Raw genomic sequence first — 22,955 nt, 5'->3', positions numbered from 1 at the left:
AGGTGCTGTTTGATGGTTCAAGCTGAGACATTCAGCCTTTACCCCAGCACTCCCTTGAGATGAAGCAGGCAAGGCTTTTAATCTTACCTGGTGACATATGACTGACTAATACAGTTTCTTGGACCTTCTGACCTCTGAAGGACTAAGTCTGGTTGGTCTCTCAGCCTCTCCAGGTGGCTGGAACATTAGCTTGTGGTGGGTCATGGAATAATCACAGTTTTGCACAGGTCTTCCTTGTCTTTCTGTGCACCCATATTAGTACTGACTTTTAATCTAAGTATAAAATGTGAGTATAAAATGTGTCATTTCACTTCAAGTCAGTGGTAAAAAGAACTTTCGCTTTACTGAAAGCAAAGGCTTGTAATAAGAACTAGCCTTAAAAATCAATCACAGTGGCATACAACTTTGCTGAGTCAGTGCTGAACGTATTTTCTTGGAGAGAGAAAAATGGCCAAGCTACAGCCAAATAACTTACTTGAAACTTCGCCTCCCACACAAACTAATAAACAGTCCTAGATCGGTTTAACATGTATACAAGTATAACCCAAGATGTTCCATGTACCTCCTTTTTGAGCTTTGTTGCTCAACTGTTTTTCCTCTTGGGACTTTCTTCTGGCTAGCTTTGCAACAGTGGTAGCCCTCGAGGCACCCTGTAGGCCCTCAATCCATCATTTTGTAAATGGGTTTCACTTTTCACAAACTGCCCTTTGCTACAGGAGTCCTGAAGCCATCCAAGGGGGGTCCTGAAACACAGTTGAACTGTATTTCCAGGGATCTGGAAAAAGCTGTGGGCAAAGAGCTCATTGAGAAGTAACAAGGTAGGGACTAGTGAGAGCTGGAGGGAAGGAGAAAAAGAAATCTCAGCTTCTGCAAACACAGGAGGCATAATTTTTTTTCTAGTACTTGAATAGGGCATGTAAAAACCAAGCCACTACATTTCCTTCCATCTTCTGTGTTATCAATAGTTACATTCCCAGCTAGGACACGGTGAGAAGTGTATCTCCAACATCAGTGATGATCCCAACAATTCAGTGTACAAATCATCAACTGCGATAGTCTGAGATTACCAGTATGAGGACAAATTGTTCCAGCCACAGACATCCCTTCAGTCTCACAGCAGAATCAAGTAAAAGCGTGGCTCTGACAGAAGAGTCAAAAAAATTCTTCAAAGTGAAATTCCCCACAGTCAGGCTGGTGTATGACCAGGGGTAGGAGATCAGCTTTCAGCCCACCCTGCCTGCTCTGGCTACCCGCATTTCCCGAGCTCTGCTTCTGCACAGGGAACAGTGGGGCTGCTGAGGACAACACTGGAAGTCATTACCTTGGATTAAACCAAAGCAACACACCTCAAACATAGCATTTTAACAACAAACCCCCTTGAAACAAGCTTCAAAGCAACTATGCAGAGGGAAGGGGAGAAAAAAACCAAACCACCAGCCCTGAAGTAAACCCTCAATCCTAACAGTTTAAGAAGAGAATAGGAGGGAAAGGCAGAAACAAGCTGACAATACAGCAGGAAGACTGCAAGCCAACAAAGACAGCATGTCCCTGCTGCTCCTGAAAGGCTTGGACACGTCTGGCCTAGCCGTGCTGACCTCCTCTATTCAGAGAGCCAATAAAAACATTATTTCACCTAGCTGGAGTTACCGCTGCTTGCTTAAACTTCCCATAAAAAGAGTTGTGTCCCTATTTCAGAGCAGGCCACTCTCTGGGGACCCTGAAGTTAAGCAAGGGTGCTACAGCTTCCACGCCCAAACCCTGGGGTTGCGTAAAAGCCATTGGTGAGAGCAAATCCCCCTCTGGGACAAACCATGGGTATGGTGCTAATTCTCAACTTTAAAATTAAAAACGCACCAAGGCAAAGAAATAGACACTGCTATTTACTGAGAAAAATCACTCGAACACAGGAAAACAGTCAAATTATAGCAGCTTTTTGAAATGTACATGCATTTCAATGAGTATCCCCTTTTTCTAATGTTGCCACTGAAACTGAATCCCATTCCTGAATTCTTTCCATGTAGGAATAGTGTCTCTCTAGTGTAATTAAGAAACTAAATAAAAATAAATATACAGCTAAAAGCCCAGAGAATTCAGTTTTTTGGCAAGATAAATTGGTGGTTTCACTGAAGTCTACGAAGAATTCATACTTAAACATTCCATCATTAACATGCCTAATCATCACAAAAACTTCGCACAGAAAAATGTGAAACATTTGGAAAATGATTAAATGGCAAAAAACCAGAGCATCTAAATAAAATGTCCATTTACCGCCGTTCACCTTGACATGCTCACTACTGTTTTAATACTAGTATTTTTGAGAACGTTTCCTCCTTTGTGGACTCCTGAAATTCATTGTTATCCTGTTTTTGTGGTATTTCCCATTTAAGTTAGTTTACACTTCCTCTAGGAACAGAAGAGGCAGGCATCTCAGAACAGCAGGTGATCTGACTGCAACACTTGAGCACAATGGGGTGAAACCAGGACAGAAAGTTAGCCCAATCCTGAATTTCCTGGCTTTGTATTTTTAGTGGGACCTTTCACATAATTTTAATATCCCCATAGGTAGCTGTGCATACTCTCAGAAACACACACACTGTACATGTTCAGGAAGATAGCTTTAAATTCTAGCACTAAAAGTTAGGATTATGTGTGCCAGCACTGGTTTTGAATGCACAATTATACAATTTCACAAAACATCTCTAGATTAATTAAATATTGTAATTTTTTTCTCTTAATAGGATTGCCCCCCTGTGAAGAGAATAGGCTTGCTCCAAGAACAGAGACTACTGTCTTGTGAGTAATGAAGTAGGCAGAGGTCCTACAGAGTCTGAAGCTAAGCGATGATAAAGAACTGCAGAAAAATAAATGGATGGATTCACAGTTCATTCTGATTAACGCTGCTATGGGAAAAACAAATTAAATCCTGTTTCCTTCTGCAAATTTGGAAAAGATGCTTAGAAAGCCACTTACATCAAGGCTCTCATTTACTCACTGCTGCATATTTCTATGAGTGCTTGACTATGAAGCCTTTAGATGCAAACAGATGGGAGTTTCATTCTGCACATCAAACAATTAACAAATCAACGCAGGCTTTGTTTTTTCCCCTCCATGCCTTATTTTCTCACCCCAAAATAGGGATCAAATGCCAGTGTTTTACAGGAATTGCAGGAAGTTAAATAACTTTATAGCTGTGAAAGAATAAGGAAGAAGTACACTGGAAGAGTCAAAACTGGATGATGTCACTCTCAGTGCAAGCCTTGAAGAGTGGCTGTGAAAGGACCACAGAGTAAATACGCTGCCAAAGAACTCTTTCCTTGCTCTCTATCCCCCAGAGATGGAACTTCTAGTCATTCAGGTGAGAATTTTCCATCCTGTGCAAGGAATAAGGAAGAGGGAACTTGTGGGAGGGGAAAAAACAAAAGTGCAAACCGGGGCTTTATCCGAACACACAGGCACAAGTTTAAGTGAAGCTCGTGGAGGCACCACTCATTCCATCATTACACAATTTTTGAGCTACTCTAGTTTGCAATGTTCCTTTTCCCTTCCTTTCACAGTTTTCAGGATGCATTCACATTTATCTCATTTCTTATGCCTACATTAATGTCCTTGAATGGTGAGGAAGACTGCAACTGCCGTGGCCACAGAATTCTTACATTTTGCAGTCTAGAACCCATTTTCGAAGCTGGATAAAACTGAATTTTAAATAGTTTTTCAATGTACACTGAAGAATTCATCTCTCAAAGGGTAATTTACCAAGGGGCTTGAGGTGCAGAGAGGGAAATCACTGAAATTTAACCCTGAACCCCATGTGAACCCAGGGACTGCATATTTTCCACTGTCCTGCCATCTGCTGCTTCACTGCACATGGTAATCTTTGGCAACCCCACTGAGAGCTGCCTGGGCTACAGCTCTGTTCAGACAGGGTGTAGAAAGAAAAGACACTGAGAATGTCATGGCTGGCTGACCAGACTACTGAGATCAGAGAGATTATGCCTCATTTGCTCACCAAGCCCTGCCAAAAGCAACACCATTTAACTGCAGGTACTCAAAACCCAACGGGCATGTTTAAAGGAATTCTAGGCTTAAAAAGAGCACCATTCATAATGCGCATTTGTTGGGGATACTGTGGCTACCACCTTTTGGGAATTATTCATGAGAGTTTTAAAAGAAAGTTTACAGGGCTCAGTGTTCAGGTAGAAGCAATAGCTTGCAGAAAGTATAATACGTGATTTACAGGACGCACAGACCTGGCAGATGACTCAAGGCAGATACAAACAAGAGGGACCTAAGAGCCCAACAAACAGAGATAAGCAGGCAAAAAGTTGTTATTTTAAAACAGCTACAGTCTATCTCCCAGCTGTGAAATGTTGCACAGTATGGGAGCGTGAGGGTTTGGTACTTCTATGCATAAACTTCATATGTCATCTCATGACACGGGACCTCCCTTAAGCTGAAGCTAAATCTGCATTTGTTCCCCACTGCACCTCCATAGGCTCCAGATGCAGCAGACAAAGAATCAAATCTCAAATTCCGATTTCCTCTGACCATGCTCTTCTGAATATGGCCCCGATCCTTTCAGTGATAAAATACCAAACACTTACCCACAGAATTTACTATTTCAAAATGATGACTGTAAAAGCTAAGGAATATTTCAGAAGCATCTTAGAGCTGCTAAGGAATATTATCTAACAGTGTTAGACCTACAGGAAAATTACTGTAAGACACAGAGTTACTGCAGGATTTCAAATAATTTCATGCTGACACCAACCGCCTGATATTACTGTATCTTCCTCATGCTCCCTGCTTCTGCCAGAAGTACTAGAAGTGAGTGTGTCTACAACAACATCCCGTCGTCTTTCTTCACTCAAATACTGATCTTGGAAATGACAATGCCTTCTCTCATATCTGCTTGGGAAAACAAAAGCAAGTCAGTAAGATAAGCTTATCCAGGGGCTGCAAAACCGTGGTTAGCAGATGTCAGGGTTGACAAATGTTCTTCTAATTGCAAAGGGACACTAAGAAATTGTCCTCTGACATGGAATAGACAGTCGCTGTCACCCTTTCTCCTTCCCTGCTGCTCTGCTGCCTCCATTCTGTCTGTCTCACAGGGAGATGGGAAAAGAGACAGAAAAAGCCACGTAAGAGGAGAAACAGGCATCTTTTTCCAAGCTCCAGCTGTGTTGGAGCCAACAGGCTCCGTTGTTTTGATGATTCCAGGACTCTTGCATCTCATTTTATCCCTGCTTGACAGAAGTGGAGAGCAGCGGTGGGAATGGCCTGCAGACTGTAAGTCTCCCTGTAAGGGAGAGCTTCTGAAATCCTTAAGCCATTTCCCTCCTGGAAATGGTCCTTCTCTCTGAGAGCTGGAGATAAACAAGAGCCCAACCTTTTGTTAGCAGGTTCTACGCTCAGGTAAATCTCATGACTCGCAGGGCAATTTTGTTAGTACCGAGCTTTGTAAATAACAGTCAAGGCAGGAGCAATGAGTTAAAATCAGTAAGGCAAAGAGATCAAACATGCTTTCCATGGTGTTTTTCTCTTGATATGAATGCATACCTTGAAAAGAGTAGGTTTGAAGTAAAAAGCTGCCTACTGACATTCTCAGTTTAAACTCTTTCTTAGCTGCTAAGCTCCATTGAATCAAAGCTCCCCTCTCTTGCTCTCCTTCTTGGCTCATAACCTCAGTGACAGCCACAAAGCTAGACAGAGTCACTTCATAAAAAGTACTAAATGAAGTAACTTTTAATAATAACAAGAACTGTTAGAGGAGGAAAGACCTAGTAGGAATGTCCCTGCAGCAGGAAAGTCTCTGTTGTTCTCATTACTGCAAAGGAAGAAATTCTCTTGGAACGCGTTTGATTCAAATGATCATTTGACAGAAACAACGGACAAGACAAATGGCTGTAAAACAAGGCAATTGGATTTCCTACTGCTACAATATCTAACTTGGCTCCCATGACACAATTTCTCTGTTATTCTGCCTTGCCGTGGTAAAGTAAACTTACAGGCTACCCAGAAAACAGATGAGTATAATCAGTCCTTTATAAATTATATCCCTTCACTCAAGGAAAGCAAATAACTTTGCCTGCTCTATAATAACTGTTTCTAATACTTCATTTATTCTTTAAATTGTTTATAAAACACTTCAAGAGAGGTCAAGATGAAAGGGCAACAATAATTGGAGATTAAGGAGACTCTCTAAGTATTTTGCGCCTGTGAGTAAACACTTTGGCAACTGTTATGATACAAGAGATCTACTAAAAAAAAAATCAGCTTATTTATGATTTTCTTGAACATACATGTTATTTCATCCAAGAGCCCTCACCTTTTCCACAACTGTTTCAATTCAAATTTAAGCAGCTGCAGACTTGCCTGGTGTCACAATATATAAATGACAATAGATTTAACCTGGTCTCCTATAGAAGAAATGTAAAGGAACAACGAGCTGATGGTAACTGATCTTCTCAAGAGTTATGAGGAAGCAGGGGCTTTCGTCCTCAGAGATAGATGTATAAAAAGCCTCACAGACACAGGAATGGGCAAAACTGAGCCCAAAGGACAGGGCTATGAATTTACAAGCAGGACTGGTGTTGTGGGGTAGGGTTTCAAAGAAAGGGGCCATTATGTCCTTTTGTGGCGTAGTTCTGCCCACTCTGGTTTTGTTCTTCTTTGGCTTGTGCATGGTGCTGGCAGTGGCCACGGCACTGCTCGGCTCTGGGAGAGGGCACTGTATAAACTCAGCAACATCATCTTTTGAGCTGCTGAGCCACAGCTCTGCAGACACCCAGTAAGCTGAACTGCAACACGTCGACTAACGCTAATTGATACAGTCCATACATAATATAATTATATTAAATCTTTAAGCCGTCAACCTGTTGGTTTCTTTTAAAAGAGTTAAAATGTAGCACATCAAAAAAAGGTGCTCCTAAGTCATGTTTCTGCATAGCCCAGGTTACTAAAGAAACCACTTGTGTCCCCTAATATCTCACATACCAATTAAAAAGAAAACCCAAAAGAAGTTAGTGGAAAAGAAAAAAAGAATTTAATTCTCAGTAATTATACAGAAATAATAAACTTAAACTTGGCTAAAATAAGGGATTTAAAAGTTGCCAGCACTACAGGCATATCAGCTTACTAAAATGGAGTTAAATTCTTCAGTTATTCTCAAGAGTTTCAATGGAATTCAGTGAACAGTATTTTATTCATAGCAAAATATCCTCTTTACCTGTTTTATATTAGTTTATAAAAACGCAAGTTTAAGATTCAGATGTTACATCTTCCCTCTTCCCTCTCCTTTTTTTTTGTTTTTTAAAACCCACATCTCCTTGACTTTCTCAAAGGCCCAATGTCATGGGAATATAAAACAAGCTCTCTCTGAACTGCTGCAGTGTAATACCAAATCAATACAGATTATTCCCACAATTCATTTTAATCCCAGTAAAATCTTTCTCCTTGAACCCACATATTCCTTGCAACTACACATTAGTCAAACACTGCAGCACTTTACAGGGGTATACTATAATCAAATAAAGCAGCTTATCCAAGCAGAGTGAAGTGCACAATGTACTTAAGCAGTGCCAGATTATGAAAAAGCTGTTTGGCTTTTTTTCCCCTGAGTCAAACTGAACTGAAAACTGTTTTAACAGCTTTTTTATTATTATTTTTTCTAAAATGGGAACTGAACCACAACTGTTACCTGAACCAAAGTCTTGTTGAACCTAATCCAGAACTGAACTAAAATGAAAATACCTGATTATTGGATCAGAATAACTGTTTAACAGAAAATTTCCCAGAGGAAGCTCCCTTATCACATAACTATATTTCAAAATTTTGTATTTTACATTTTGAGCTGATTAAGAAATATTAAGGCACATAAATAATTACAGATCTGACCAAATTGAACTGACTTGCTGTTTTAACTTGTTTTGTTAATTACTGGTATTTTTCAAGTGTCACGAGTCCATATTCTCATAGTACAGAAAACACAATTTTTCTTAATTTTTAAAATGAATTATATTAAACTTAGCAGTTTCCCCCACAAACATTATTTTAGAGTAAAAGGGAAATGATGCTAAGCAAACATTTCCAGGTAGCCGCTGCTTACATCATCACATAGCTGACTAATTCTGCTTTCAGAAGGAGGGAATTACCAGGTCCTCCTAAAACTATCAACGTTAAACTTCTGTCTTGAAATCCTTCTGTAAAGTTCTCAGCTTTTCAACACGTAAGCCTCTCAGTGCTCTGAAAAATCTGAACGGTCACTAAACAGCAGGTTTGAAAAACTCATCAGAGCAGCTGAGCTATTACTCACTTACTGGTAACAACTTTAATTTTAAAATCAATAGAACCAGATGTAGAGTCAGAGTCTGTAAGGATCAAGATGCCTCTGTAAGTACTCTAGGATCATGACTATAATACTCTCTGTAATAAAAGGTAGAAGCGTTCAAAAAGAACTTACTGCATTATGCAGCTGCATAAGCATTTCTTTCCATACAGGCTACAGAATAATAAATTGCATTTCCCTTAATCCATTGAGGATTAATGTTCTAATTTTCCCCCTCTTCATATTCTAGAGGAAAAACACATTGTTAAAAGTGTTAAATATTTGAGATTTCTTTTGTATTCCAACCCTGTTGTATTAAATATTAAACTACCTGATTTTAACCCGCAGCAACAACACTTAAGTTTGACTGAACCCTCATGTACACAATTAGTTTGGGCAATTTTGGTTTATTCTGCATTTACAGCAAATTTTACTGAATGTACTAATTCTTTCATCAGATCTTCATGTACAGGCAGCCATTTTCATGCATCATGCACATACTCACACACATGCCTAATTCTGGAAAACATGAATGAACATTCCCCGACGACTCTGTGGGTTTCCTCATGGGTGTTGATGCCTGGGTAATATTGTCTATAAATGTGACGGTAAACCAGATGACATCACCGCACCACCAAACCCACAAGGAACCTGCAGAACCCAAGTGACAGGAGACACTTAACTTACACACAAGTAGACCAAAGTTGTGCAATAACTGCAGCACACTAATGGACTCAAACCCAGAATTGCTTCATCCTACGATTTCAAAACAAAGAGCTTATTTTTTTTCTTTAAGTGTAGTTTAAGATTACGATACTTTTCTTAAGAGAAGCATCAGTGTGAGACACGAGTAAAAATTTAATAATGACCTGTTATTTATCCGTTACTTTTCTGAAACTCTTCTGGCAATAGATCTTGGGTTCACCCGTGTGACAAAACCTGTTGCCAGTTCTTCAGTAACATCAGTGCTTTCAGAACTAGGCAGCAAAGGTAGCGTTTGATTATTGTTGCTACATGAAATCAAGCTTTCCAGTTCTCAGCCTAAGCTACTGTTACACCAATCTTGCTCTGTTTTTCTTACATATTGCATCATCTGTGGGGACCATTAAATACGCTAAAAATAAAAGAATTGTAAATGTGCTACATTGGAGTTTTTTGTGCGAAACTCAAAGAATTTTAAAGAAAAATGCCTATTATTTGTACTACATGCTCACTTTACTAGTTAATGGACTCATTCACAGTAGCATTCTTACCTGAAGATGTGAACAAAACACAAACTAGTTGGTGTCCATTACGCGTGATTTAAAGAAACTGACTTGAGACTATGAGAACATTAAAACTACTAGAAAACAGAGTGTCTGAAACTTGAGGAACACTGCAAATAGAAACCATGACCTAGAACACAACACCGTCTGTGATGCTAGACTATGGTGAACTGAAGGAATAGACACCCTCCTAAATGTAGGAACATCATACTTTATCATTTCTATGATGACACACCAAATGTAAGAGATCCATGGAGCTACCTTCTAGCCCAGATGCTGACAGACACATACAATTTTCAACAAAAGTCAGAGGACTCAAATCACTACATGGAATCAGCAGTATATCCCCACAGGTTGTGGCCCAGGACACAGAGTGGACACCCCACTCTGAAGGAGCGTATACACTGCGTAGCCTTAGACCTTACAGAAGGCTAAGGTTTGTCCGTGATACGTGAATGACGACCCCAACAGAGCATGAAAGCAAATCACTGTTCTAGCACCAGCCTATTCCATTCCCCCATTAAAGAAAGGGCAGAACAGTTCTGTCATCTCCTTTTTTCAACATACCAAAAGAACATAAAAAAAAAAATCAACACGAGGATTTGAGAAAAAGAAGTCACATTCCTGCCAAAAAACATGTGTTAAGATTATCAATTACTGGCCTGGTTTTCAATGACAGATGTATGCAATATTTGTGCAAGCAAACGACATGGGAAAAAAAAAAAAGAAGTATTTGTAAATGGGAAAAAAAAAGTATTTGCAAACTCAAATGCCTAGTATGGCCACGGGATTGGCTTTGCTCAAGATTCAGTGGCCCTTCAGCCATTGAATGCTTAACGACCTACATCACTAGTACCATCCCTAAACAACAAAGCACTTAAGACCAGGGATAATTCTCAATTTACCTCATCTTCAAGAATTATGCAAGAGCTGAGAAGCTTAAGAACTGTTCCTGATCTTTTAAAGTGCACAATGTCTTCAGTTATCTTAAAGAAGTAAAATAACTGTAAAAAAATATCTCGCTGGGGTTTTTGAACAGTCTGCATCGAATAGAAACTCAGTGTGAGTGTGCACAGTGCACCAGGGAAACTCAGGTGTCCCTAACAGATGCACACATTCCTGCCAATGAGTCAGAATATGGGCATGAGGTGCGGCCGAGATGAGAAAGTTGTCAGCAAGAAAGCACAAAGAAGATTGATAACTTAAAAGCAACTTTTTCAATTTAAAAGAAAAGAAGAAATGAAAACTAAAATGTTTCTGTGGGTTACTGATGTTTTTCCCATGTTACCTGGATTCATGTTAAAACCAAAACAGCTCTGAATTTTCCAGATTCACACTGCCTAAATGTTGGACTACTGTAAGTTTTTATTTCAAATTTTCTGGCAAGTATTCTAAATCCAACTATTGATGGATATTGATGCAATGAATGAACACCGTAAATCTCTCTTAATGTAAGGTTTTTAATATAAATGGGGGAAAAAATAATGTAAACTGGAGATCTGAATTGCTTTGCTAGACAATTTTTTTACTACTTGTAAATCTGTTCCTATTTAATGTCATGAAGTCAAGTTCTTGCCATCAAAATTAGAAATCCATCAGCATTCCTGTAGCATTTCTATAGCAGTGGTTCTCAAATCCAGACGTCCTAGGGCAAAAATTAAGAGAAAGTAGAGAAAATACGATATTGTATTCTCTCTGTTGGCTTGTTTTGAATTTGTTTTCCCATACTAAAGAGCAACCCCGAGGGGTTTCATGGGAAATCTGCTAAACTGTGAGCCACAACCCTTTTTCTAACAGCTATCATTCTATAGGGGTGAGATATAATACAGATGTAAATATGCAGCTGATATTGCAACACCAAATAGCATGCGGTATCAGGTTTAATTACAATAAGTACTTGTAAACTGTTTGAGAATACTCATGCTTTTAGACATAGCTTTCATTTGCCAATTGGTGCCTAACAATTAAGTGGAACATATAATTAAGTTTTAAGTGTCCGTGAAAGGTAAATCCATGCAAAGGAAATATTTAAACACGGTTGGCAAGGTGTGCAAACATCAACAGTGTGAGAAACAGGTAACTGTCGTTAAGTCCCTGCAGCAGAGGTTAAAATCTGCTCAAAAAATACTTGCAGTTAGATGAACAGGACCGACACACATCAGCAGTCTGACCCACTGTTGAGATTTTCCGTTATTTCAACGTGACACAGGTTACGTATAAAAACATAAAGCTTTCATGCACCCCCAAAAAAGTACAAAATGCTTGCAATGGTCTGAAATCAAACTACACATGCAATGCTTCTCTGTGTGTTTTTGCTTTGTATTTTTAAACAGAGATTTCTGGGAACTTTCAGTGAAGACTTAGCGCAGTCAAAGCAGGAAAAAGAAATTGCTCCTAAACTCAAACCGAGCTCTGACCAAATGCACTAACCTCTCTGACTTCAGATAAAGTAGCTTAGCTTCCTATGACACTGCTATAAAATCTCACTATATGATGAAACGTATCAGAGGTGACATCTGATTATGTGGTCTTTCTCATTTATTCATTTTTAATGAATACTGAAGACTTTATTTAGGAATATTAGTTTCTGCAGCTTTTTTTTGAACAACTAACGATGGAACTGTTTTACTGTGAGATAGAGTCTCTCTTGTTCCATTTCCTACATCTTAAATGACTGAGTGGGTTAAGTTCAACTAATTTCTCAGAACAACATGCACTTTTAATGGATCTACTTTTAAAATAGCTTTTTTTTTAAATTATGCAAGAAAAAGTAAGAGGAGTTCTAATGAGAGGAAATTAACAATCTTTGGGAGCTATATTAAGGAAAACAGGATGCACACTGCTGAGAAACAGTTTGAGGTACTAAGAGGAGCCTCGTAAGTCTGGCAGTCACTGTATAAGTACGAGCTGTGTGTATGAACCTGCTTTCAAGTTCCTGCACCTGGTAGATGATGCCCCAAATTTGAAGGCTGTGGAATAAAGCCTACAGAGTCTCATATACTCAGTAACGGCTCTGCAGTGATACCCAGCACTTTGAGAATGAGCTGTAAGCGATTTCTCATGGTTGTTACTTCATACTCCCGGGGGAGCACTGGCATCACTGATGTTGGGTTACTTACTAGGAAGCAGACAAAACTAGTATATCATACAAAAAAAAAAAATCTATATATTCATCAGAATTTATTTGAACAATCACAGTAAGATACAAGCCTTCAGAAGTTTGGAAAATAATTGGTACTATAACAACCAATAAAATAGTGAACTTTCATCACTTACAGAATGTCAACAATGTAAAATAGATTCACTTATGCAACATAGCTCTTGCAATAATGTGACCTTTGCTCTTTGTGTGATTTACTTTTTTTCTTGCCTCTGACTATTTCAGAAAGAAAATTACATTACTTAAATTTGTGTGCAAAATGCAGGAGAACATGTTATTGAATCACAACAGAATTAAATAATTGTGCAGATGAAACTGCAAGAAAAAACAGCTCAAGTGACAAATCTAAGAAATACAGAAGTGGTTGGCTGTGGCTGAGTCTCCACATCTGGGGAAAATGTATCCTTAGAATCACAGAATTGTCAGGGTTGGAAGGGACCTTAAAGATCATCTAGTTCCAACCTCCCTGCCATGAGCAGGGACGTCTGCCACCAGCTCAGGTTGCTCAGAGCCCCATACAGCCTGGTCTGCAGTTTGATCTCCTCCTAGGACTTGGGTACGCCTGAGCTGTGACTTCACTGTGCGTTCAAAGGAGGCGTTATTGCTCAGCTAAAGTGGTTTCCTTCAGAAAGGATCTCATGTGCAGCAGCTTAGACTGAATTCCAGCAGAGTCCTGGTCTCAGGGAGCTGTGGACCAGAGCGCATCTTGCATGCACGGTCACTTACCCATCAGCACTGGGGTCTGAGATGACCACTCTGTATCTGTATTGTCTCCTATAGTTTTCTCTAATGCTCCAGCAAGGGCAACGGGAAACTTGAGTTAAACAGACTTCTGGCTGAAAGCACTACAGCAGTCTGCTGAGGACAGGCTGAGAGAGTTGGAGTTGTTCAGCCTGGAGAAAAGAAGGCTCTGGGGAGACCTTATAGCAGCCTTCCAGTACTTAAAGGGAAACTATAAGAAAGATGGAAGCAATCTTCTTAGCATGGCCTGTTGCAATAGGAGAAGGGGAAACGTTTTTAAACAAGAGCAGGGTAGATTTAGATTAGATGTTAGAAAGAAGTTCTTTACAATGAGAGTGGTGAGACACTGGCCCAGGTTGCCCAGAGAGGTGGTGGAGGCCCCATCCCTGGAGACATTCAAGGTCAGGTTGGATGGGCTCTGAGCAACCTAATCTAGTTAAAGATGATAGGTTGAGGGAGTTGGAATTGTTCAGTCTGGAGAAGAGAAGACTCTGGGAAGACCTTGGAACTGCCTTCTGATACCTGAAGGGAACCTACAGGAAGGCTGGAGAGGGACTTTTTACAAGAGTGTCCAGCAATATGACAGGGGAAAATGGATTTAATTTGAAGGAAGAAATTGTTCAGTACAAGGGTGGCAAGACTGCGGAGTAGATTGCCCAGAGAGGTTGGGAATGCCCCCTCCCTGGAGATGTTCAAGGCCAGGCTGGATGAGGCTTTGAGCAACCTGATCTACTTAAGGGTATCCCTGCCCATGGCAGGGAGGTTGGATTAGATGATCTCTAAGGTCCCTAAGACATTCTGCAATTCTATGTCCCTTCTCACTGTAGGGGGGTTGGACTTAGGTGACCTTTAAAGGTCCCTTCCAACTCAACACATTATGTGATTCAGTGATTCTGTTTTTCTGACCTTCTCTAAACTCCACATTCACTGTAAACTAGTTTGTATAATACAAGATAGAAACCTCACAATTCTTTTCCTCTATTTTGCTTCATGTTCTCATTTATACTTAAGCAAAAAATCAAAATGGTCACAAAATGGTCATAGTTTTCATTGTGTTTTGCCTGGGGCTAAATAAATGTAACTAAGGGGAAAAAATAGGGAAATAGGTACCTAAACCACATTATTTCTAAAAACCTTACTACAAGTTCGTGCATTAATGAAGCCCTAAGAACACTACAGGTGAGATACATACTCTGACCTCTCCATTTTCCACTGTTGGCTTCCATATCTTCTGTAACATTTTATTTCAAAGTTTTGAGCTGATATTTCGTTACAGAAAAAAAAAAAATCTGCAAATCCCTAGCTTAAGAAATTAACACTGATATCTGAATATGTAACTTGAGAATTGTTAAGAATAGCGTGGTAACTACATTCAGTAGTTTTGACATTTTGTACATTTTGTACATTTTGTGGACGGGTTTGTTTTTTAGATTAAAAAATGTTGAAATTAATCACGAAAAACAGCAAGAGCTATAATCTACTTTCTTCTTGACAGAGTATAAGCAACAAGGGAGCACATGATTTAATGACAAAAAGATGCATCTGATAAGATAATAATTTGCTCAAGGAGAGATCTGGGTTGCAAATGCAGCTGTTCCAAAAGTCTAAACCCACAGGCAAGAAATTACTAAGTTTTTGTATGAGCTATATCCACAACTACTTAGATAAGCTGTTGACAGACCCCAGGGAAGTGTATCAGACAGAGAATTATAGAATCAGGGCTACTTCAAGATTGAAAAGAAAAGAAATTAAGAGATAGTAAGGATTCCCTCAACCTACCATTGCAAAGACTGAATCAAATAGGTTTTGGTAATTAGACTGAAATCAGGTGTTGTTCAACGCTTCTTCCTTCATCAATGACTCATTAAAACTACCTTTTTATATCCTGATTCAGTCTATGTACATGATCATTTCGTTTCCACACCTGACCATAGCACTGACCTGACTACCTGGGTCCCAAAGCTAAGGGCATGCAGAAGTGTTCTCAAACTTCAGTTCTTATTTCAGAAGTCTGGTGAAACCCACTCCTATTTTGGTGTGATTGCACTGCCTTCATATATCAGTATTGGCTAATACTTTGAAAGAGATACTAGAAGTTTAAGCTGAATTATTAGCAACATATATATTATTCACAAAGTTCTCCATATATTGTATGTGCTCTAATCAGTACTAATTAGTCATCAGCAGAACTAACCAAATTGAGTTATTTTGTAACATCAGCTCTTTTTCAAGGGGAAAGCACATGTCCGCAGGTAAACAGAGAGGTATTACCTGACAATTCTCTATTATTACAGTCGATATTACTGCAAATCTATCTGTACAAGTAGACGCTAATGCCCACGTTTATCGCTGCTGACATCTGACTGCATGTGTAGGTAAGAAAACACCTGAATGGATCTCTTAGCAGGATTGGTCTCAGCAGGGAGAAAACGTCAGTGAAAGAATGCACATTTTCAGGACGCTGCATGCTTTCTCTGCTGAAACATGCAAAGTAAAAAGCATGAAATGATCTTGGCTGCTCTGCAGCATACAACTGTCTAAGTAACTCCTTTTACATTGGCCATGGGACCTTGCCATCAAGTTTTCAATATGCCAGGCAGACGATCCCTGATGATACTAGTCAGCCTGCATTCTTCTCACCCGGCAAGACACGAGCAGCATTCTGCTGACTTCTGCTATTCAGATATACTCGTGGGTTGGGAAATTTCGTATGAAAGAGACAAAGCTCTGCACTGAAAATTTTACACGCTTAAATCTTTCACAAGCTTAAATTTACAAAAAGAGCACCAGCAAAAGCCTTAGTATTTCCAACGGTTCTAGACTGACCAAGCTCCTCTCGCACAGGAAGTGTGTAGAGAGACTGGCAATTAGTCTTCTCCAAGAAATAAGAAGGGGAAATCTGGCAGATGTTGGCTACATCTTTTTACAGGAGACACAGAAGAGCAGCTGTTATAATAAGGATTTAGGGGATTCTTGTGAAAGTCGGTAGCAGATGTCACCATCTGCTTCTGCCTTCTCTACGAAATAGAGGCAAAAGGGAGACTGGAAACTTGTTAAAAAAAAAAAAGGTAACAAAAAAATCCATAAATCCAAAAGATACCCAAACATATTTACAGTGAGTAGGGGAACCTCTTCTCCCCTTCCCCTTCACAAACCTACGATCTAAGATGCATAATAAAAGAACACTCCCCATTCTCTTTGAATCACAATTTCTTTTCATTTTAGTCTTAGTACATGCACTTTGACAACATTCAGCCTGCAATCTAACACCTAGCCATTTCCTTTCTGGCTGAAAGAGATCACAGAAATGAGCAGTTGCATCCTTTCCCTCTGGCTATACAGCAATGGTCTGATGACAACTGCTTTACCAGGGTTGGTATCCGACAAATAAAACTTCCCTACTGAATGATCTACACAATGATGTCATGTGTGGAGGCCAAGTATTTATTACTTAGGGAAAAAAAAAAATCAAGAAAAAACAAACAAAACTTCTGTTGCATTGTGTGAGGAAACATGCTGTACATGTTTGTACATCTTGCCAGATAAAGATCAGATGAGGCAAGCAATGAAGTGGTTAACCAAATCAGAAAGTTATCTCAGACATCCAAAGGCACATCTTGTAAACCTGAGAAAACTTCTTACACAGAGCTGAGGAGAAAAAAAAGTAAGGGCTTGTCTGGGAAGAAACAACTGACGCTGTCAATGAGTTGCTTTCTCACTCAGAAAAGAAGGTATTAGTGAGATTCAAAGCTCAACAAAAGAACAGGAATCTTTCCAATGGTGTAAAAAAAAAAAAAAATGGCTTGGATCGAGCCCCAGCTTTCCTGAAAACTAGACTTGCTAATTGCTTCACTCTTCCACTATCAAAACCATCACCTCACCAAACAGAAATATCTTTCTGATGCTGCTATAGGGCAGACATTTTCATACCAGTAATACCAGGCACCATGTTCAACCACCACCAGCAACTTGGTGGCCACCATCTCCCCCATCTGGTATCCCATAATATCGTCTTGCCACCTTGTAGCTTACTACCACTGTAGAGAGCACTTTTTGCTTTTCAGCTACTGTCATATTTAGACAGTAAATAAGCTTCAGAAATGGCAGAACCCATTCTCCTTTGGCATTGCCATCAACCAGGAGATACTTGAGCTATATCTGGACAAAACTGAGTTAAGTAACTGAAGAAATCAGCTTTAGCAAGGTATGCTGCTAATACAGGTCTTCTCCCCAAAGCAAGAAAATTATGCTTATCATAGAATCATAGAATGGCCTAGGCTGGAAGAGACCTTAGAGATCACTTTAATCCAACCTCCCTGTCACGGGCAGGGACACTTCTTAACTAGATCAGGCAACACATGGGGACCAAACGGGGATCGAACCCGCGACCTTGGTGTTATCAGCACCACGCTCAACCAACTGAGCTAACCATTACCAGACCATTACTGGAAGTACTACCCCAGACCTCCAGCCAGCATAAATCAACATGACCCTATCCACTTTGGTGCAGCTGTGTTGATTTATGAGAGCTGAAAAGCATGTATTGGTCAAAAAGTGACTAAGAAATGAAAAGTACTACGTATAATATCAAGAAAAGCTTAAAAGGGAAAGTACTACAGAAAGGTTCAAAGTAGATGTATGTTTTATGAAGATTAGTCTAACATAGCCACTCATTTTACTCCATGATTTTAAACTATATTCTCTGTTGCTACATACAGAAGTGTCTCTTGAGCATGGACTCAAGTATTTGTGCAATTCAATAATGCTGTGCTAATCCCCAAATGAAGATATAAGGCCCAGACAGTGGGTTCAATCAACCTGGTCATTGACTAGTGGTCATTGTGGCTGTCAGAACATGAAACATCAGACCTGAAAGCAAACCCACACACTGAACTTAAGTGTTCAGATTTGCAGTATGGTGTCACATCTTAAGAATTACTCCCGTTATGGTTTTTGTCTTATAGAGTAAGATAAAACGAAATTCTCAAAAACAGCACTTCTTTCAAATCTCGGTAATTTTGAGAAACAGAAATCTTCATGCTAGACTTAAGGACCCTTTACCCTTATGAACTCTGTGTAGAATTCGCTATTACTATACAGGCTACATGAGATTAACTACTGTTGCTCCTTACACAGTGAGAATCAGGAAGACTAAGGGGAATTGGCATTCTGAAATAACAGGTATATATTCTTAAACTCCTTTCTCAGGGAAGGAGCTCTTGAGACTAGATAAGCCTTACGGTTGCCTTACAGGGTAACATACCTCACAGATCCCTACCTACAGGAATTTGCCTCTTCACACTATTTCTCTATAAACACACATTCATTGTAGGAAGCTTACACAAATTTTCAGAAGTATGATGAACACTTCAGATACAGGCCAAAAAATACGCACTGTTGGCTGGGACATATCAACTCTGCACCTCAGCAAGTGGCACTGCCACAGCCTTCTGCTCTCCACTGCTTCCTGGGCATTGTGTTTTGCATGGGCAAGATGCACTTAGTGTTACCAGCAACATGGTGTGGTATCTGGTCAGTTCAGTGTAACACTCAAACAACTGGAATAACGGTTTGTAGTATTTAAATAAAACATATATTGGTTTACTTAGGTAAATCAGTATAATAATAATAAATAAAAAAAAAAAGGCCAAACCAAAAGATGCTTTAAAACTTCCGTGTATATTACCATCTTTGCACAGACATTAGAAATCTCGGTTAAATAATTCCTGCCGAAATGCCTTCGCAGTCTTCAAAAACATTAGGAAAGTGACAAATGGCTATTAAGAAACAACCTCAACTTTTGTTCCATTTTCTTCCCTGTATAAATTTTCAGACTTTCTCCCATAAAAACACCAAGCAAAAGGCACTAGGCTGTGGTTACAGTTGCTTTCACAGCATGTGCTCCCGCTAAGGTGAACAGAGCTAACCGAAACCATTTCTGAGACAAGATTCCTCTTTGTGCCACAAGGGGCTTAAAACTACACCCAGCACATACACACAACCAAAAGCACAGCCTGAGGCTTCAAAGCACAGGCTGGGGTTCTCCCTGGGGGCATTAAATGTGTTAAAAAGAGACTCTGGATTGGAAGCTCCATTGCAGCAGTGTGAAAGCTGAACCAAATGTCAGAGGGATCAAAACAGCAATGAGCACTGAAGTTTTCCTCCTTCAAAATGGCACAAGCCGACAGAGAAGGTGCACAAATGGTAAACGTCTTCCTACAACCTCCATCTCATCTTGTAGCTTCTTAGTGTTACTAGAAATCACGCCAAGATAATATTTGCTGCTACATATTCCCTCATTCCTTATGTTGGTCAGAAGGTTTTAATTGCATAATGACAATTCAGAGCAATTTCAACATCAGTTTACAGTGCACCAAGCATATATTGCAGCAAACTGTTCAAAAGAAAGCAAAGTATTAGGGCTTCTAAATGAAACAGTCTAGTGAATTTGATTCTCTCTTAATTTTGTACTTGTACTGTCATCTGCTACAGTGAAGTGATGCACCAGCTTCTACCACCAAATATTTCATGCACTACTTACTGCAGATGCTGCCTATCAGGTTTCATAGCTATGACTCCCAATATTTAAATCCTATTGGGATCGACTCCTTTTACTCTCCTTTTTTAAGCAGATTTGCAATTATGGTCTATTTTATATTTATAAGGATGATTAAATTTTTTATATTTTGTGCCAGGCTATAATTTATATAATTTCATTCCTGTAAAACTTGAATTTATTTTTCATTTAAAATCAGCCCACAATAAAAGGCTTCTGCACCAAGAATCCAGTTTTCTGTGTTAATTTGAAGTTTAATTTTAGAGTGTTCTCTATAGTCATGGTACTTTAAGGTTAGAGGAAAACTATTGTTGTATAAGAGACTTTTAATAAACTGTGGACTCTTACTTAAAGTAAATACCAGTATTAATTGTTCACAAAGTACTGCAAGGCAAAAAGGGATGATTAAGGGGAATTTAAGCTGCATTGCCATTAAGGATTAAACAGAAAGCCATTTTAAATCCATGTCTTAAAAGCCATCTTGTCAGAAGGTACAGGATATAATCCACAATTTTTTCAAAAAATACCACGCTGTACTCACTGGTCTTATGAATTTAGATGGTCCATTATTTCCGCCTCTTGATGTGACACTCGTATGCAAATAAAAATCTTTAGTATAAGTTACACCTGAAATCGCGGCTGCTATGCCCACCTAAGTGTTAGAAAACCTGCCTTTCAATGTATCATTTTAACATCTTAGCTTACTATCACGAAGAAAACTCAGGGCTGTTAGAACATCATTGCAGTCTCTAGAGCACCAGTACACAAGCTTCCCTTCAGTACCAGAGGGCTATAAAATGTTATATGATGCTTGAAAGGGAAGGCTGCTGCTCTGCAGGCTCTGAGGCTGCCAGGAGGGCAGCATGAAATGCTCCGTACAGGCTACAGGTCATGACACCCTCCCTACAGAATTTTGGCAAGTTTAAGTGAACCCTGTGGATGCAATTGTTTCATTTTTCCGGTCAGAGGTATGCAAAGTTGGGAACAGTTTCATATGGGTTTTCTAACCTCTCCTGGGGCTTTCATGATTGAAGAGGATGCCATTCACAGCAAAGAGATTGTAGGCTTCTCTGAAGTTCACCACAATCCAGTAGGCATACAGCTTTGCTGCCCCTACAATGACAATTTTAAAGTGTTAGGTATATATATATATCTGTTCAGGTTGTACACAGCTCAGACAGAGACACACACATCTCTCTCACACGCAGAGTGAAGTCCACATTTCAACAGCAGAGCACATTAGAATTTGATTCATTCTCTATAGGCGTCTGTCACATTTCATAGAATCATAGAATGTGCTGCGTCGGAAGAGATCTTTAAAAGCCGTCTACTCCAACCTCCCTGCAGTGAGCAGGGACATCTTCAGCTAGATCCAGTTGGTCCAATCTGAACTTGGATGTCTCCAGGGATGGGGCCACTTCTCTGGGCAACCTGTGCCAGTGTTTCACCACCCTCATTTCTTCCACATATCTAGCCTAAATCAACCTTCTTTTAGTTTAAAACCATTTCCCCTTGTCCTATCGCAACAGGCCCTACTAAAAAGATTCTTCCCATGAAAATATTGTCCCCAGAAAAAGATCCTTTCCATTTCATGTGGTAAAAATATGCAGCCAAGTAAACAGCAGCTGAACAGGAAAATACTCCTTCTCTGTGCAGCCTCTGGACTGGCCAGGAAGCATTAGGGCACTTTCTCACTTGTTTTCTTATGCACAGTCAAGCACAGCATTTTTTCTTTTACAATATAATTAACACAGCCAGAGCGTGTGAAATACGCCACTGCGGTGACCTCTGCTAATAAAAAAAAAAAAAAAAAAAAAAAAAAAAGACTTTGGAGGAATAAAAGCGAAAATCTGGTGCCTTAACACTCAAATTGATTTGAAACTTTATCACCAAAGTCCCACATGCGCATTGCTTTAATAAGTGTTTCAAATTTCATGCGAGTTCATGAAGGAAGAAGCGAGCTCCTGGGAGTTTTTCATTTAGGCAATGGAAAAATATGAAACCTTATCACTTCAGCGGTATCTCACAACCCTTTGTGAAGGAAGAGCCACCCTTCCCCCCCTCTCTACAAGAGTTCTCTACCTCTGAGCTGAATGAACAGAGTCTTGTGAAGTGAGATGCTAATTTCCAACCCCCAGGCAATGGCAGCAAATACTTTTTATATAGTAATTCATAAAGGCATGCCTCTCGACATGTCTAGTCACTTTAGGTCTATCATCATTCTAATCTCACACCCAAATGACTTCAGCTCTGAGACATGAGCAGGGAGAACAGACAGACAGACACTACACACACACACCCCCCACTAGCGATCCTCACCGTAAGGCGATCTTGGGTAAAAAGGGGTGGTCTCCTTTTGTGGGATTTCTTGCACTTTTCCAAAAAGTTCACTGGTGGAGGCTTGGTAGAACTTCACAGAGTTGATAAGGCCACAGGTCTTAATAGCATCTAGGAGCCGTAAAGTGCCAACTCCATCAACGTCAGCAGTATATTCTGCTAGGTCGAAAGAAATCTTGGGGAGAGAAATAAAAAGCCATCAATTTTATTAGGGGAATGAGTACATGCCGTGATCATGTACAACCAAACAAAGCCATACATCACTTGTCACAGACCATCTAGACACTTCTGTACAGATGCTCAGTTTACAAAAGTACCCCCAAAGGATTTCTTAGAATAAATAAGTAGTTCCATAAATAGCAGAGCCAAAAGACTGGTGTTCCCTGATCCTTCTCTCAGGGTTATTTTCCCATGTGAAGGGGTAAGCCTCCTCACAGTGGAAGCATTATCAGACTCCCTCTCATCTCCACAGCTGCCAATCTTCACAACATTCACTTGGGCTTAATATCTCTGACACACTTGAATTTGGTTAAAGTTGTCAAAATGATATTTAAAAAAAATTCGGTCAGACAG

General features: G+C 39.7%; 1 protein-coding gene across 1 annotated transcript in view; it reads right to left on the bottom strand.

The window, feature by feature from the left end:
• Positions 1–22,557, bottom strand: part of GMDS (GDP-mannose 4,6-dehydratase) — a gene marked incomplete at its 5' end in the record, with an annotated part of 255,886 nt that extends 233,329 nt beyond the window's left edge. Inside the window, 2 exons of the mRNA XM_009866162.1 lie at positions 21,054–21,158; positions 22,365–22,557. Of these exons, the coding sequence (XP_009864464.1) occupies positions 21,054–21,158; positions 22,365–22,557 (298 nt within the window). The remainder of the gene's footprint in view (positions 1–21,053; positions 21,159–22,364) is intronic.
• Between the last annotated feature and the right edge of the window lie 398 nt (positions 22,558–22,955).

Source organism: Apaloderma vittatum, unplaced genomic scaffold, assembly GCF_000703405.1.
Source record: "Apaloderma vittatum isolate BGI_N311 unplaced genomic scaffold, ASM70340v1 scaffold3273, whole genome shotgun sequence".
Classification (NCBI taxonomy): Eukaryota; Metazoa; Chordata; class Aves; order Trogoniformes; family Trogonidae; genus Apaloderma; species Apaloderma vittatum.
This window is presented reverse-complemented; position numbering and strand designations above follow the sequence as displayed.